Source organism: Colossoma macropomum, unplaced genomic scaffold (assembly GCF_904425465.1).
Source record: "Colossoma macropomum unplaced genomic scaffold, Colossoma_macropomum, whole genome shotgun sequence".
Taxonomy (NCBI): domain Eukaryota; kingdom Metazoa; phylum Chordata; class Actinopteri; order Characiformes; family Serrasalmidae; genus Colossoma; species Colossoma macropomum.
In genome coordinates this window covers 16,937,255-16,952,738 of record NW_023494788.1, presented here as the reverse complement: position 1 = coordinate 16,952,738, position 15,484 = coordinate 16,937,255, and the positions used below count along the sequence as shown (strand labels likewise).

General features: G+C 42.4%; 1 protein-coding gene across 1 annotated transcript in view; it reads right to left on the bottom strand.

The window, feature by feature from the left end:
- tenm2 (teneurin transmembrane protein 2) overlaps positions 1–15,484 on the bottom strand; it is a 361,481-nt gene that overhangs the window by 283,830 nt on the left and 62,167 nt on the right. The window contains exon 2 of the mRNA XM_036568644.1: positions 14,411–14,711. Coding sequence (XP_036424537.1) covers positions 14,411–14,642 — 232 coding nt within the window. The 5' untranslated portion in view covers positions 14,643–14,711. The remainder of the gene's footprint in view (positions 1–14,410; positions 14,712–15,484) is intronic.

Sequence of the window (15,484 nt, the reverse complement as noted above, 5' to 3'; positions counted from 1 at the left end):
CGAAAGCACATATACAGAGTTTGTAGCTGATTTTGGCCTTTAGTTAGTTGATATAAATGCTTACTTCACAGTAACAGATCAGTGATTCAAGAATAACCCAAGGTTCAATTCCTATACAGTAAGGAATGAAGATGATATGAAAGCATTTTGCATCATGATAAAATCTATTTTGTTCTCTTTAAACACCTAAAAAAGAACTGAGCCTTCCTTCCAAGAAACTCGATGGCTCCAATAGTGCTAGCCACTGAAGTGAAACATTTTTGCCAAAAAGACGGTGCAGCGAAGGCCAGGAGCAAGAAGACTGGAGATGCTTTCCGCTCTCTTTCTCACAACGCAATCTTCTTTTCAAGAAGAGTATGAGGATACTTTCGAGACAAAAGTGGCCTTATCTGGCATTCCACTGTGGAAAAAAAGCGAGTCCTGCTGTGTTTTTTAGTCTCTACACTTCAGGCTGTCTCCAGGGGGAAGAGGGTCAGAACAGTGTAGTCTCTCCTCAAGACCTTCTGAAGGTAGCCTTCAGACGGCGCATTAAAAATAATCGGTACAACATCCTGACGCAGGGTTTTACTTCAGGCATGACTTCACTACAGACAATCACTCTACTACCTTCCTTAGAGAGAGATTTCATAAAATATGAATGAATTAAAGTCTGGTCTTCCTTTTAAAAGGAAGATATCCCTAGTACCCCCTTGAATGCAACAATTTTAAATCAATCATCTTCCATTTCCTCATATTCAGTGAGGAAAAAAAAAACGATGGCATGTTCAACAGTGAACCTGGGAGCTGAATCTAGTGTTCTGCAATTTGCAAAGTAATGGAATCACCTTACTCCCTTTTCATGTTTACAAATTCAAGGTAAAACCAGAGGGGAGCGCACTGTGCAAAAGCAGCAAGCTGGCATTCCTCATAAACAGGGATATATTCTCAGACACAAGGAGATATGTCCCAGACACACACACCCTCAAAACCACAATTCCCACATGTGCTAGCTTCTCTACAGTAAAAAGCTAAAGATACGCACTTGCGACTCCTCATGGACTAGGAGCACAGCACTCATAATGTTCCATTGTACTGAAGGTACAAGTGCTGACTTTGTCTTGACTCTTCCTGTTATCTCCATCCTTTGAGATGGCCTCTGTTCTGATTTCTCTTAGATTTGGAGCTTTGATGTCACAGTACTCTCCTGGCTGGCAGTCTGGTGAACATGAAGCTTGGAGGCCGTTAGTCTAGTCAAGGAATTGCATTGGGCCTGTTCCAAATGGCACCCTAAGCCCTGCGATCCTCCTCCAAGCCAGCACTTTGCTGACATCAACAACGTACAGACTTATAGGACAAGAGTATGTGAGGGTACTAGGTTTTAAGTGTCCACTTGGGACAGACTCATACAGGCTATGCATGCACAATACCTGATGTTATTGATTGTGCTCATTTTTTTAAATAAAGTTTCTCCAGTATATTGATCAGTAAGCAACCCCTTCCACTATAATTGGTCCTATCATGTATTGTAAGACATTTTGGGTAAGGGACCCCTGCTAAGACTGCAACAATGTGGGATTTTCTAGAAGGTGCAGGTAAAAGCCCATTGAGGGCACTTGTGAACACCAAAATAAAAGGGGGGGTCTTGTGTCCTTGCTGGCAAGTGTAAATGTTAATGCAGATCACAAGATAACAATTGGCCCAATTGAAACAGGGTCATTCTCACTGGCTATTCAGACCTCCAAGTGTATGCATTTCAGAGCAAGTTATAGTTGCGTGATTTAAAAAGTTCAATTCTTTAAAATGTATTACCAACATAGTGTTTCTTTATAGTTGCTGAGGCACTGTACATCACTTTGTTTCATGCCGATTTGTTTTTACTGTAGCACCACCAATCACGTGCACCTATGTGCCACACATGAAACCCACAAGGCTCTCTGATGACAGCCAGAGGTCTGTCTTGTGAGACTACAAGGCTGTTAACTCCACGTCTGTCAGAAAAGGTGAGGCTCTGGGCAGTGATCCCACTTCCTAAGGAGTTGTAGAAGGTGGAGACAGAGGTGTCCTCACAGCTCTGGGGAGCCTGTTAGAGCCATAAAGACGAGTGCTAGGAGTAGCTGATGATGGCAAATGAAAAGAGTAGTGCTGAACTCTTGCTGTAATTGAGTAAACAGCAATAAGGAGCCACAGGAGAGCATGGAGTGGGGGAAGCCTCCCTCTGCTGGAGGCTTGTCACTGCATTCATGAGTGGAGGAGACAAGTTGGAGAGATGAAGAAGAAGGAGAGAGAAAGATGCAGACAGAGAGGGGGTGGGAAAGTGATAGTAGCATTTTATGCAAATTATACAAAAAATTCTAGACGTGCAGAAAGAGGCAGATTATTAAGAGAAAGAGCTGAAAGAGAGAATTAGACATCTAGTTATCTAGTTTACTTATCTATTGCCTTGTTATCTATTGCACTGTATCTTTTTTTATCAGTTTCTATTGTCCTCTGTATTTTAGCTTGATTTAATCTTCCTGCCTATGATATCTCTCTCTCTCTCTCTCTCTCTCTCTCTCTCTCTCACACACACACACACACACACACACACACGTGTATATATACACAAGTACGAGTATATGTTTTAGTACTCGCTGATACAGAGTCCAGTACCATCCTCAGCAACTCTTGCAGAATTAAGCAATTGTTAATGTACATAAGTACAATGTACTGTAACAGTTACAACATTAGTCAGAAAAGCATTTCTGTACAGCTGTTGTTTTTGCTGCTCTTCTGTGTCTTTCAACAAGGGTCTCTGTAGCTCAGTGACAGCAAGAATCACATCAGAGGCTAATGCATCTGAGGAGTGGCTGCTTGTGGAGCTTTGTCTTGTTGTGAGTCTTTTGATTGGTTGGTTGAGCTCTAGATGAAGTCTGAATGTCCTCTAGACTTTAGAATGTGACTTTAGAAATCCTGTTCTATATATGTGTATATATATATACACACACACATGTGCACACCCACACACACATACACACACACATATATATATACACACACAAACACACATACACACACATCCACACACACACATGCGCACACCCACACACAAGCACACTTCTTCTTCAATGATCAAGACCCCCACAGAATCGTCCACCAACCAAAAATATCCAGCCAAAAATAAAAACCCTGAGGGCAGCGTTCTGTGACCACTGATGAAGAACTTGAGAATGACCAACACAAACAATGCAGCAACAGAGTGGCTATCACCTCTGACTTCACATCTACAAGGTGGACCAACAAGGTATAAGTGTCTAATAGAGTGGTCAGTGACTTAACACAGTGTTTAGAAATTTAAGCAGCACTGCTGTGTCTGATCCACTTGTGCCAGTGCAACACACACTAACACGCCACCATGTCAGTGTCACTGCAGTGCTGAGTATGATCCCCCATCCAAGTAACACCTGCTCTGTGGTGGTCCTGTGGGGATCCTGACCATTGAAGCACAGGGTGAAAAGGGGGCAGAAAAACAGATGGACTACAGTCTGTAATTTTAGACACAAGGTAGGTGTGCCAAATACATATTTACACACACACATCTGCTAAATGATCAAATCAGGATCAGACTTCTTCCCCCCATGGTATCCAAGTATAGCCAATATTTAGCCAAGTGAGTTTCCCCATTTATTAGGCATTCAGGAGCTGGACTGAAGGCCTTACATGTTAGACCGCAGATATCCGCCATAGTCTGACCAAGTTTCAAAAAAAAAAAAAACTGTGGAAGCATCTCTACAACAGGGCTAAAAGAGTCACAGTAAAATTGCAAATACATATCAAGTTTCAAACAGAAAACATGCAACGTCTTATACAAGCTTCAATTGGCCGTGTTAAACCTAGAACAGCCAAAAAGTATTTGCACCAGTAATAGCTGAGTGCTAACATGCTAAATCTCATAGGCGTGCTAGCAGGCCTTAGCATTACGGTAAAGGTCTTTTTGCCACAAATTACTTTATATTATTATTATTATTATTATTATAATTAACTGGCTGTCTACTGCATACTGCCAGAGCTAGCTCACCAGGTTTATGTGACCTTTTTATTCTCATTCAGACTAGTACCATTGTCTGCCTTTAACCTTTCCTTTAAATAGCTCACAGACAGAGAAGTGCATAGACGCAGAGAGAAATAGACTTATGAACTCGAAAACAAGCAGTAATTGGCCTGTAAAATGAAAAAGTCAGAATGGTCTATCTTTTTTTGCCATTTTTTTATTCAACTTTAGGTTTAAAGTTTCATATATATATATATATATATATATATATATATATACCTTTAAAATAATGTTTTCATGGGTTAGCTAAGAGCTCTTATAAGCCTTATTTATAAAAGAGCTTTAAAACAGGAACTGGATTAGCAATATTTGACTCTAATGACCAAACAGCATGAGCACAAATAAATAACCCTTTTAGTCTTAATTTGACTCATGGTTTCCCAACCTCAGCAGAGCTGTGTTTTAGTCATGCTTGCTTGCATTAGTTTCTTTCTCTGGAGCTGAAACTCACACTGAGGTAATATGCCAGCCTTGCTCAGCCCTGAAGCCTGTGTAAAGCCCATTGTAGGCCCCAGGGGTGGAAATTGCCCGCCGGTCATTATGCTTCGTCAGGCTCATAAAAGAGCCGTTTAAGTTTGGAGAGGCTGTGAGAGGTGGACTGATTGGCCATTTGGGTGGTGTGAAATGGCCTCCGCTCCAGCAGGGGGAGGAGCTGACTTCTAATCGGGGATCAGCAGAACTCTCAAGCTCTCTGTAACCCCTGTGGCCCTACTGCTGATAATGCCTGATAATGCCCATGTTCCATTTGCAGATCGCTTTTTACACTTAGCAAAGGCACGAACACCATTTGGCCCCTTAGGAGCCAGCACAGAGAACTGAGGACTGGCCTGTTGTGTAAGCTGGGGAAAAACATCATTAGAAACATTCCACTTCCAAATTGGAAATTTCTTTTCCTCCTGAACAAAGTGTTACGAATATAAGGTGCACTGAAGGTATGAACATAATAGGTATGACCTTCATTGAACCAAATGCAGTGAGAACATATACCTAGAGCAACCTGAATAAAGTGTCCATCGTCATAGTTGCAGAATCTGGTTAAAAAGCTATTTATTACTTTGTACAGAGTTATATTAGTCTAAAAAATATCAAAATATCAAATTTTCAGTTAAAATGTTAAATAAAAACCAACTATGCACAGTAATAGATAAACTAATAGATAACACATCCCTTTGAATACTGCATCCTTGAGAGCCTTGAGGTTAAATTTTTAGCATTAGCTAGACTAGTTAGCCTACTTGACTATAGTGGCCTTAAAGGACAGCTAATCGTGCTAAGTAAAAGCAACATGTGGCCCAGAAAAATGGGTACTTTTGATTGCTTATTTAAAAAAATAAAAAATAAAAACATCAAAAAAAAAACTCCCTAACTGCATGGATCACTGACCTATTAGCATGAACAGAGTCAAACTGCAGTACAACTAAAATGTCCATTTCAGCTGACAGTCAAGACATTTCCCAAAATGAAAAACATGAGATTTCATGAGTGAGAGGACTGGCAGAGATGTGAGTTAGTAAGCAGAGCCCAGTGAACTCTGCAGTCAAAACACCTAACAAGGACACTGTTCACAAATATGTTCATTGGGAAATGTTATTATATTATAGTCATGACACAGACCACAGGTTCCCAACCCTGGTCCTGGATGACCCACTGCCCTGCACATTCTTGTGTTCTCCTGCTCTAACACACTCACTTTTACTGTTCTACTGCTAATGAGCTGATTAGTAGAACTAGGTGTGTTGAGAGCAGGGGAAACACAAAACTCTGCAGGACTGACAGTCAGTTATAGTTAGTCAATCAGTGGCCCAGTTGACAGTCAGGGAAAGGTGTTAGTTGTCAGTCAACCGTTGCTGTTCCACTGTTCCATTAGCACATTTTTGCCAAGAGTGTTTTTTGGTGTTGTTTATTTGTTTTTGTTTTGTTGTTTTTTATTTTTTTATTTTTGCACCAAATAATTTTGCACCACTTTTGGAGGTGTGGCACCACTCCTGAATATGTCATTAGGCCACCAACAGTGTCTTGCATGGTAAGCTTTTCTTGGTGTCAGATAAAAATAGTTAATGACAGATTTATAAACATTGGAAACATAGGCTTCTAAAAATATGCTTAAATATTATGTACGAGAACACCTGGCAAATACTTGCAGCAGGCCTTGACAAACATTCAGAATGCAATGTTACATAAAAATAAAATACAGACCTCTAAAGTCAATGGTGGTTAATGATAAATGTCCATTTTCTGTCAGAATGAGTTTGAAGTTTTGAAACACACAGTGCAGAGGTATAGACATTAAAGCTTGTAGTTCCTAAGTGCAATGTCAGCATGTCCCCAGTGCACTAGTGGGACTGGTAAGTCTTCTGTCATTTCCTTTACCTATAAAGGGCCAAAAACGTATTGAAGGAACATTCATAAACTGGGAAGGCTGAACATCGGAATCAAGATAACATGGGTAAACAGAATACTAACATGAATGATTCAACACAGGTGTGTGACGAGTTAAGGAAAGCAAAGGGAGAATGCAGGAGGGAGTGATGATTCGGAGAGAGGCAGTGCAGCCCAAGCACTCTGGAGTTAATGCAGTGGCTTGGAAAAAGGTAGAACAGATTAAACCTCCAGAGATGTTCTTGGGCCACATCCTCTGGAGTTGTTGCGCATCACCCGATAAACACGTCAAAGTAACAGGCTCATAAATAGGAAATGAAAGGATTGAGAGTGGCTCGCAGATAGCTATCGTTTTGTTCCTGGGAGGGGTTGACATTCTTCATCATAGGAGGAGCTGGGAAGAGAAGGGGTGGATGTTGCTGTTAAGAGAGCACTTTTCTCTCCTTCGAGGGGCGCCGGTGAGGATCTAACACCTACCTGTGGGAGGCTTTGTCATGCTTACAAAGCCTTGATCACAGACACGACACTGCTGCCTCTCCTATCACACAATCCTTTTCTTGGCTTATCGGTCTGCCTCCTCCCTGCTGCCCTCACTATCTGCCTCCTTGACTGCCTCCAAAGGCACTTTGAATAGCTGGATTCTAACTTCTATAACCAAAGTAGGAAATAATTTGGAGATTAATATGAGTCCCAGCTTGCTTTACGGCTCGTTGTGGAAGGGCTTGAGGTCAGAGACAGATACAAATGACAGCAGCAGCTGCCTCTTCAGCCAAGCTGAGAGTGACTGATTGACTTCAGTGAGAGAGTGGCAGCGCAGTGATGGAGAGAGTCACTAATGAAGGGCTGTGATATATGTGGAGCCCAGGGTATTTAACAATGCTTAACTTTGATGAACATGCAAGTGGAAAGGATAAGCACAATTTTCAGGTACAACGTGCCTCATTCTGCTGAGCACACATTCCTATTTAGGGTTAAGTGCCTAATATGTCCAAAGCCTGCTCCAAATTAAAATTGGAATTGAAATTGAAAAAGACAGTTTTTGTAGTTTTATGAGACTTAGGTAACCAAATTCCAGGGAAAAAAGGGACCAGATTGGAGCACAAATTAAGGGCAGGGAGTCTGGGAACTAAGTGGAGGGAAAAACAGAATGAAAAGTTGGAAACGAGATGAGAGAGAGCAATGCAGAGGAAGGACATGAATCAAGGTCAGCCCGCCAAGTTTCCCGCCATGGCTTGATGCTGTGAAGGGGATTGTGGGATTGTGGTTCCATTAATGAAATTACACAGCTGGTTCCATGTCTCTTTGGATACCCGCAAAGGTCTGATCCCTCCCCTGGAGCCACAGCTCAAGCAGCTATTGCACACCGACACAAACACATACACTCACACAATGAGCACCAAGTCGGCATCAGCCTTTCATCTAAAGAAATTTACTGCCTTGTGCTCTCCTGGCATCTCATTAATGCAGAGCTCTGCAATTACATTGCGGTGGAGACCCCAGTTGGGTTCTCCATCACCTACACCTGACAGCTCCAGCTGCATCCGATGGAGATGCACATTCTCTGTTTCACTGTCATTGACAGGTGTACAGGCATTGGCTGAGCATTGATATTTATGAGACCTTAACCGTTGGCCCTCCACAGTCTGAGACGAATCTGATAATGGCTCAATATGTGAACATCTCATCGAACATATTGCATGAATCAGAGGCCTCTTCCTCCCGGCGTGACATCGCCTCCTGTGCGGGACATGTCGGGGCTGTGGGTGGTGTGTTGTCACTGGTGGACTCAGGAGGGCAGGGTGTTAATTGTGAGGGCTAACACTCCAGGGTGGGTGTCCAGCCAGCTTTCACACAACACTCTAGTCCCAAGACACATGGCACATCATTAGGGCCCCCATTAGAGCTGGGGCGTAGAGTTAAGAGCACGTCTAAAACAGGGCCCTGTCACTGTCAAACGCACAAGCCCAGATGAGCCACCTGCGCTACACGGCCACTCAACACCTTTTAATTGGGCCTCCAAAATAGATCTGACCCCACGGGGAACCTTGTCACCTCTCAAATACCACCTGACGTCAACTGATATTTACATAGATATCACATCTACCGGACAGAGCCACAACACAGACCTAAAGAGTAAGACAGTAAGACAGACAGAAAATGATCACAAGCCGAAGTGTGAGTTAAATTGCTGGCAACGAGGAGCAATGTTTATTTTTGTTACAGACTGTTTTTGATCAGAATGAAACCTGTTAGATGCAGACAGTTTGACAGTTGGCAAGGTGACTATAATGTTTGAGGCTTGAAAAAAGCTGATAAAGCTTGAAACATTGCAAAGTGGTTTGGGAAGATAACAAACAGCTACAAACATTTGTTTAACCTCCTGGAAACATTAACATTTAAAGATCTTCTGTTTCTTATTAAACATGATATAACAGAGCGAATTCTAAAACCTATCTGCAATTTTTGAAGAATTACAGACATTCGTATAGCAGTGCATTATGTGTAATATCACCTACCTCTTACTACCTCCACCTGATCACGAGCAATAGCTCCAGAGTCTCTAGGCAATGCAGTTAAAGAGGCCGCCATTTTAAGAGACAGACTGGATTTGACAAAGTATTAAATACATTACACTCAGCAGCCCCTTACAGTAATAGAGCCCAAGGGCAAGTTCTTTCAAATGGGCCTGCACTTGCTGCCACTCACCCTCGCCACCCTGTAACAAATGGTTTTACTCAAACTAATCGCTTCCACTGGATAAGAAAACAACAGTATGGGACGTATAGAGAACGCCATCTGTAATTAGGCACGGCTTAGCACGAACAGTGTCAGGGGAGGTGACGTAGCTGTCCAAACTGTGCATCTAATCAGCATGTCAGGATTGCTAGTGAGGACCAGCTGACCTCTTAGTGGCCTTCAAGCCTTAGACTACCCACTCCTGGCTCATCCTCTTATAAAGAGGCCCCCCACAGACACAGTAAACCCTGCACTTAGCGGCCTTAGCGACCCATTGCGTTAGGAGAGACATTAGCTACTTTAGTCCCAGTTTGCAAACCAAAATTGCACCCCCAGGTCGGTAATCCCTACAGCTGTTGCTGAAGTGCCAGATGTTAGTGAAAGGGGGAGGCACTCTTAAGACAGGAGACAAGGGCTATCCAAGCCCGATTTGCGCTCTCATCCTGTCAGAGCCTCGGGATTTTGGGCTTCTCTCCATATGCAAGCAGCAGGGCCAAGCACCAGGCCCACGAGCTGTAACTGAGTCAGGCGGCTTCTCTCTGGGAGCCAAACACAACAGCAGCACCAGTTCACTGGTCCACACACTTCAGCCTCTGATGAGCTGTACCGAAAGATGTCTAAGTGGTTTGAGAAAAGTGAGAAAGAAATCACAGGGCAAGCAATTTCACCCTGAGGAGTATCAAGCTGACCTGAAGAGATCAACATTTAGTGGGCCTTGAAATCACCTATCAGCAGAATCTAACAGTTTAGAGGCCTTAAATACACCATGCCATGCTAATACACTGGAGTAGGTGCTAAACAGATGTGTTATGCTAGCAGTCAGATTTGCCCCATGGTAATGTATGGCAAGACAACCTCTGATCTTCTCACAGGGGTCCTGATGGAGGATGATTTGCTCAAGTATCTGTACCTGAGATAACTCATCACTTGGTCAACTCTATTAAATAAAGACAGGGCTTTGTCTAAAAATGAACTATGTCTATTTCACTTGTCTGATTTGACGAACAGAGACAAGGGATGGATTGAGACACAAAGAGAGAGAAAAGTGTCTGCAGGCTCCAGGACACTCAAAACCAATTCCCAAGTCATCAATGAGCCAACTAGAGATCTCTCAGCTGTCACCTACTCCATTCAGGAAAAGGTTTCTGGGTGTTTTGGAGTGTTGACTCAGCTAGGGGCACAAAAGAAATAGGATGAGATGAGGGGAGAGAGTGAGAGGGAGAAAGGAAAAGAGAGGGAGAGAGAGTCAGGGAGAGTGCATTTAATCTCAGAGTCATTTATTTTTAATACCCGCCAGCTTCTTTGTTCTCTCTTTGATCTTCGCCTTCCTGGATTTATTGCGATACACAGACAAAGCACAGAATCAACAAAAATAAAAATAATGAATGAAATGTGTGACTTGACAGCTAATTCCACATCAAAACACCAACTGTAGGGGAAAGCAGACGAGAGTCAGACAGCAAGTGAGAGAGAGAAGGACTAAGTGAAGTCAAGCGCGTGGGTCTTAATAAAGTGTCAAGAGGTGTCTAAGAAGACTGTGACATTATATCATAACTGATATAAAGCAGATCATGGCCATATGGCTTACAGCATTCCTATAATACTCTCCATAACAAGTGCTGAGGCTGAAAAGCAGGATCAAATTGAATCAGATCAAACACCCACATCCCTGAAGTGAAAACAAAGGACCAATTCACAAGCCAGCTGGTCAACTCTCTGATTTCAGCAACAATGATTACCAGCTCATAAACATGACTTCTGAGTGCAATGTACAAATGTAAGTTCCATAACGCTAGGCGTTTATTCCTCCGAGGACTGACTGGAATAGAAGTGGATCAGTGCGGCAGTCTGTGAGCACAGCTTGAGGCAATCGATGGAGGTAGCCAGGCCTGCCATGGCTTTGTCATCCTCGGCAAAGGCCTGCGCAAAGGCAGGCCCAAATGTGCCTCAGACTGTTAGGGTGGCAGTTATGTTCGATCACCGGATCCTAGCGACCTTGGTTTCCAGCCAGCTTCTGAAGTTTGGTGCTGGCAACAGCCGACAGAGAGCCATTCAATTTTCATTTGCACCCTTAGCGGAGCAAACACAGGGCCGTCTGACACATCCAAATGAGAGGCCAGGTCAATATTCATACCAGTGAGGAATAACAGGAAGTCATATCAAGTCTTTTTAGACAAGCTTTCATCTGAGTCATATAATAGACCACAGAGCAGGAAAATAGAGCTATGAGTATGCTGAGGTAGGCGGTAGAGCTAAAAACCAGTATGACTATAAAGAGCCAAATGAACAATAAATTATTCAGAGACAAAAGTCTGAATGAACATATTTCAAAGCGCTTAAAAGTTTGGGCATGTAATATTCTGCTTCTTCTCTGAGTAACTGACAACATTGGCTGTGATAACTATGTGTGTGAAAGAGAGAGAGAAAAAGAGATGAAGAGCAGGGAAGAGAAAGAGAGGGAGTGCGATTTCGCTGTGCCCTTTGAGTGCTGTTACATATGGTCTCTGCACACTGTTAGTCTCCCGTGGCAACACTTCCTACGGATGCATCTGCAGTGGCTGAGCTATGACCTCCTCAAGTGACTGAGCCAGAGGATGCATCAAGATGACAGCCTCGAGCCCTGTGCCTACTTGCCTGTCTGCCTGCTGAGAAGAGAGAGAGAGAGCTATCCCAGCACTTGCCCATCCATCCAGCCCCACTTCAGCCACCCAGAACATGTGCTGACCATTCCTGCCAAGGCTCAGCCCCATTCCCCCCAGTGCCATCGCAGGCCGCACTACATTCGGGTAACTGATGCATGGGTCATCTGTTCCTCGGACCTGTGAGAAAGAAAAAAAGGCCGGAGTCTCCTTCCATCCTCTTCCACACACCCAGTCCTCCGCACGCTCCATCTCTGTGGTGAAAACAGGTTCCAACGTTGATCGATGCCATTGAAAGTCGAAATCCATTTCAGACTGCAAGATCAATGCGGGCTGAGGCAGAGGAGGCTTAGCGGACGGGGTGCCACCTTTCAAAGAAAACCTATCCACACCATCATTCCAGATCAATGACGGCCAGCTCGGCACAACACTGCATTAGGGTGTGCTGCATTTCATCAGGACACAGAGCTTGCTCTCATTTCTTCTGATTCATCTGTAAAGCACCAGATTCCTTTTATTTCACCTGCCGCAAGGTGAAGTGCTTGGCTTTCCTAATTAGTGCTGTCAAATAAATCAGAAAAGTGATGTAAGGCACACAAGTTGGAAAAGAGGTGATGTAGTGGGATACAGTGCTCCTAGTGGCCAGGCCTGTTACCGCAAGCTTTCTTGATTCAGCAGAAAGTGCAGATTAGGACACTTCTCTGACTAGCAGAGGAACAAGCAGGCCCTTGACTGCCAGCCTTAGACCACTGCAGGTACTGACATCAAAGAACAGAGTTTCTGTGCTCCTTTCATGTTTAAAAGATTCTTTTTTCACACTCCTCAAAGCAATTTTCTTCTTACTCCTCAATGTTGTGACACAATAAATGTACCCAAACCAACTATTTAAGCCTTGCAAGACAAGCAGACGACCGCTAGTATTAATGCTTCTAAAAATGCCATGATATTTAAATATACTTCAGCCTACAGTCTGCTTTTCATCCCTGCTTGGCCCAGGACTGAGACAGCCCTCTAAATGAGGGCTAAGACAGAGTAACAGGTGACAGCTAATCAGTGGCATCTGGTCAGAGGATGGCTGATAGGAACAGGTGACATATCCAGAGCAGCAATAGGTTCACTGAAAGGTGTCTGCTGTAACTCAAGAGTCTGGACAAAGATCAGCTTACATGCCTCTCCTGTAACATGCATAAGCACCGAGCTAAGGGATTAGCAACAAGAATGGCTACAGTAACCCACTCAGTAACAGATTACAGGATCGGTGGAATGAGGCTGCTGGAAGTCTGTGTTTCACACCTTTGCTATTCAACACACATGCACATGTCAAGTTGGCTACTCGGTTTCAGCCACAACAACTCTTCTACACAATAAATACTGAGAGAGAGCTGAGAGAGACAGGTTAAAGGATAGAAGATACGTGTAAGGATAAGAATAAATGTTTTATAGTGATCTAGATTCAAGACTCACATTTTAGAGTTAATAAGACAGATTGTTTTTTTATAAGCCTGGTCTATAGGTGCACAGTTTGTGATTATTCAGTTAATACCTGTTTTATCACTTCTCAGTAAGGCTTTGTAATTGGACCCATAATCATACAGAATATGTATATGTTTAATACAACTAATGAAAAAAGTAACATTTAAGTGTAATAAAAAGGTTAACAGCACATATTTAACGAAATAAAGAATATGCAAATTATAACCAACAGTAATACCAACTTTTATCTACACTTATTGTCCATCTCATCAGGTCCACTCACCATATAGGTGCATTTTTTTATTTCTACAATTACAAATGACAGCCAATCTCCACAAAATTTATTAGCCTTTCTGTGCCCCATTCATCAATGATCAGGACCATAAAGGACCACCACTGAGCAAATATTTTTGCGATATCCTGCCAGTCAAAAATATCCTGCCAACAGCATCCTGTGGCCAAAAACTGACCCCTGAAGGACTAGAGGAGTGGTAACCTACACCTGCTTTAGCTAATTGACTTTTTCAAAAGTCCTTGATTGGCTGGATCAGATGCACTAGTGCAAAGGTCTACAAATCAAACCTGCATCTAACAGACCGTCTAATAGTGCAGCAAGTAAGTGGACACAGTGAGTCATTTATGGTCCTGTGGAGTACTGGCCACTAATGAAAGAGGCAAAGAAATGCTAACATCTACAGAAAAACAGATGGACTACAATATGTAAAAGAAAAAACTAAAAAGTACACATATATGGTAAGAGTACCTGACAAAATTGACAATGGGTGTAGACACAAGGTAATTGTTCCTAATAAAGTGTCCAGCGAATGCATCTAAAATCTAAAATTAAAAAAGCTCCAGAGCAAGAGTTAAAAATAGCACCCTTAGTAACCTGAAGCCAGAGAGAGTGTGAAAAAAGGGCTGTGAATTATACAGAAGCGCACTGTTTAACTGTTGATGTAGAAGCAGCACTAGACAATTCAGAAGACCCTGAATAAAGAATCTGTAGCAATGGATGGTGGCAATACTCGAAGGATTATGATCCTTGATGGGCAAGAGTGTCTGCAAGGTGTGTAAATGTTTTTGTGCATAAGTATGTGCAATGTATGGGTGAACTTACCCCCTCCCTGTCTGGAGTATTCGTCTGCTTCATGGTGCACTAAGTCAGTCACACAGCCTCCATAGGGTAGACGGCCCTCATGGTCAAAAGCCTTGAGCGTCTCGCTGGAGCTATAGGATTTCTGGGTGGGCACGCGGCACTCCTCGCTGTCCAAAGAAGAGGTGGTGAACTGAAGCTCTTTCTCGCAGCGGCCGCGGGTCAGAGAGCGGTGTCTGCGCTCCTTTAGGTCCATGGCTGCTGTAGCCGGTTGGGCTGACCGTTCCTGGAGACGAAGGTCTTAGCAAACCGTCTGGTCCCTCACCTGTCAGACACATACAAGAGAGAAAAAAAAAAAGCATTTAGAGAACTTGATCACAACAACTGTATCACTAAACTATAACAATTAACCCTTAGAAAACCTTGCAGTTATCAGCAGTAATAACAAATGCACTGTGTTAATTTATATTAAACAATTTCTCAATTTTAAAATTTCAATCAATATTAAATGTGTTAGTAAGCTCAGGAGAAGATATCTTGTGATGATTTCCCTGCAATACTGTGATAGTGTGGCAAGTGCAATCATCCTAAATGTAGTCGATATAATTGTATGCAAAGGTTTAGATGCCCCTGGTCAAATTGTTTTGTTGATTTTCTAAGTGAAAATAAGTACACACCTCTACAGGAAATACACTTTTGAATTTAACACCTTGAAGAAAATGTTTCTCGTAGAGGATGTGTTAACTTATTTTCACTTAGAAAATCAACAAGCAAAACGTCATTTCACCACAGATGTTCAAACTTTTGCATTCGCCTGTACATTTGCTTGTTTTAAGTCATTTTATCTAGTGAAATGAATTATTATACTGGCAGATAATTGCTTTTTTTGTATTAAGTATCACTTTTTGAAACAAGCAATGTTATCTGTATTATCTCTGTACACAAGCAAAATTATCTGTCAATTTAATAGGAGGATAAAATTACTCAAAACAAGTTTAAAATACAGAAATAATCTAAATACTCTTTTATAATATTCTTTTCTTATCTCAATGAAAATTATTCAATATATTGACTATAAGACATTAATATTTTTTGTAG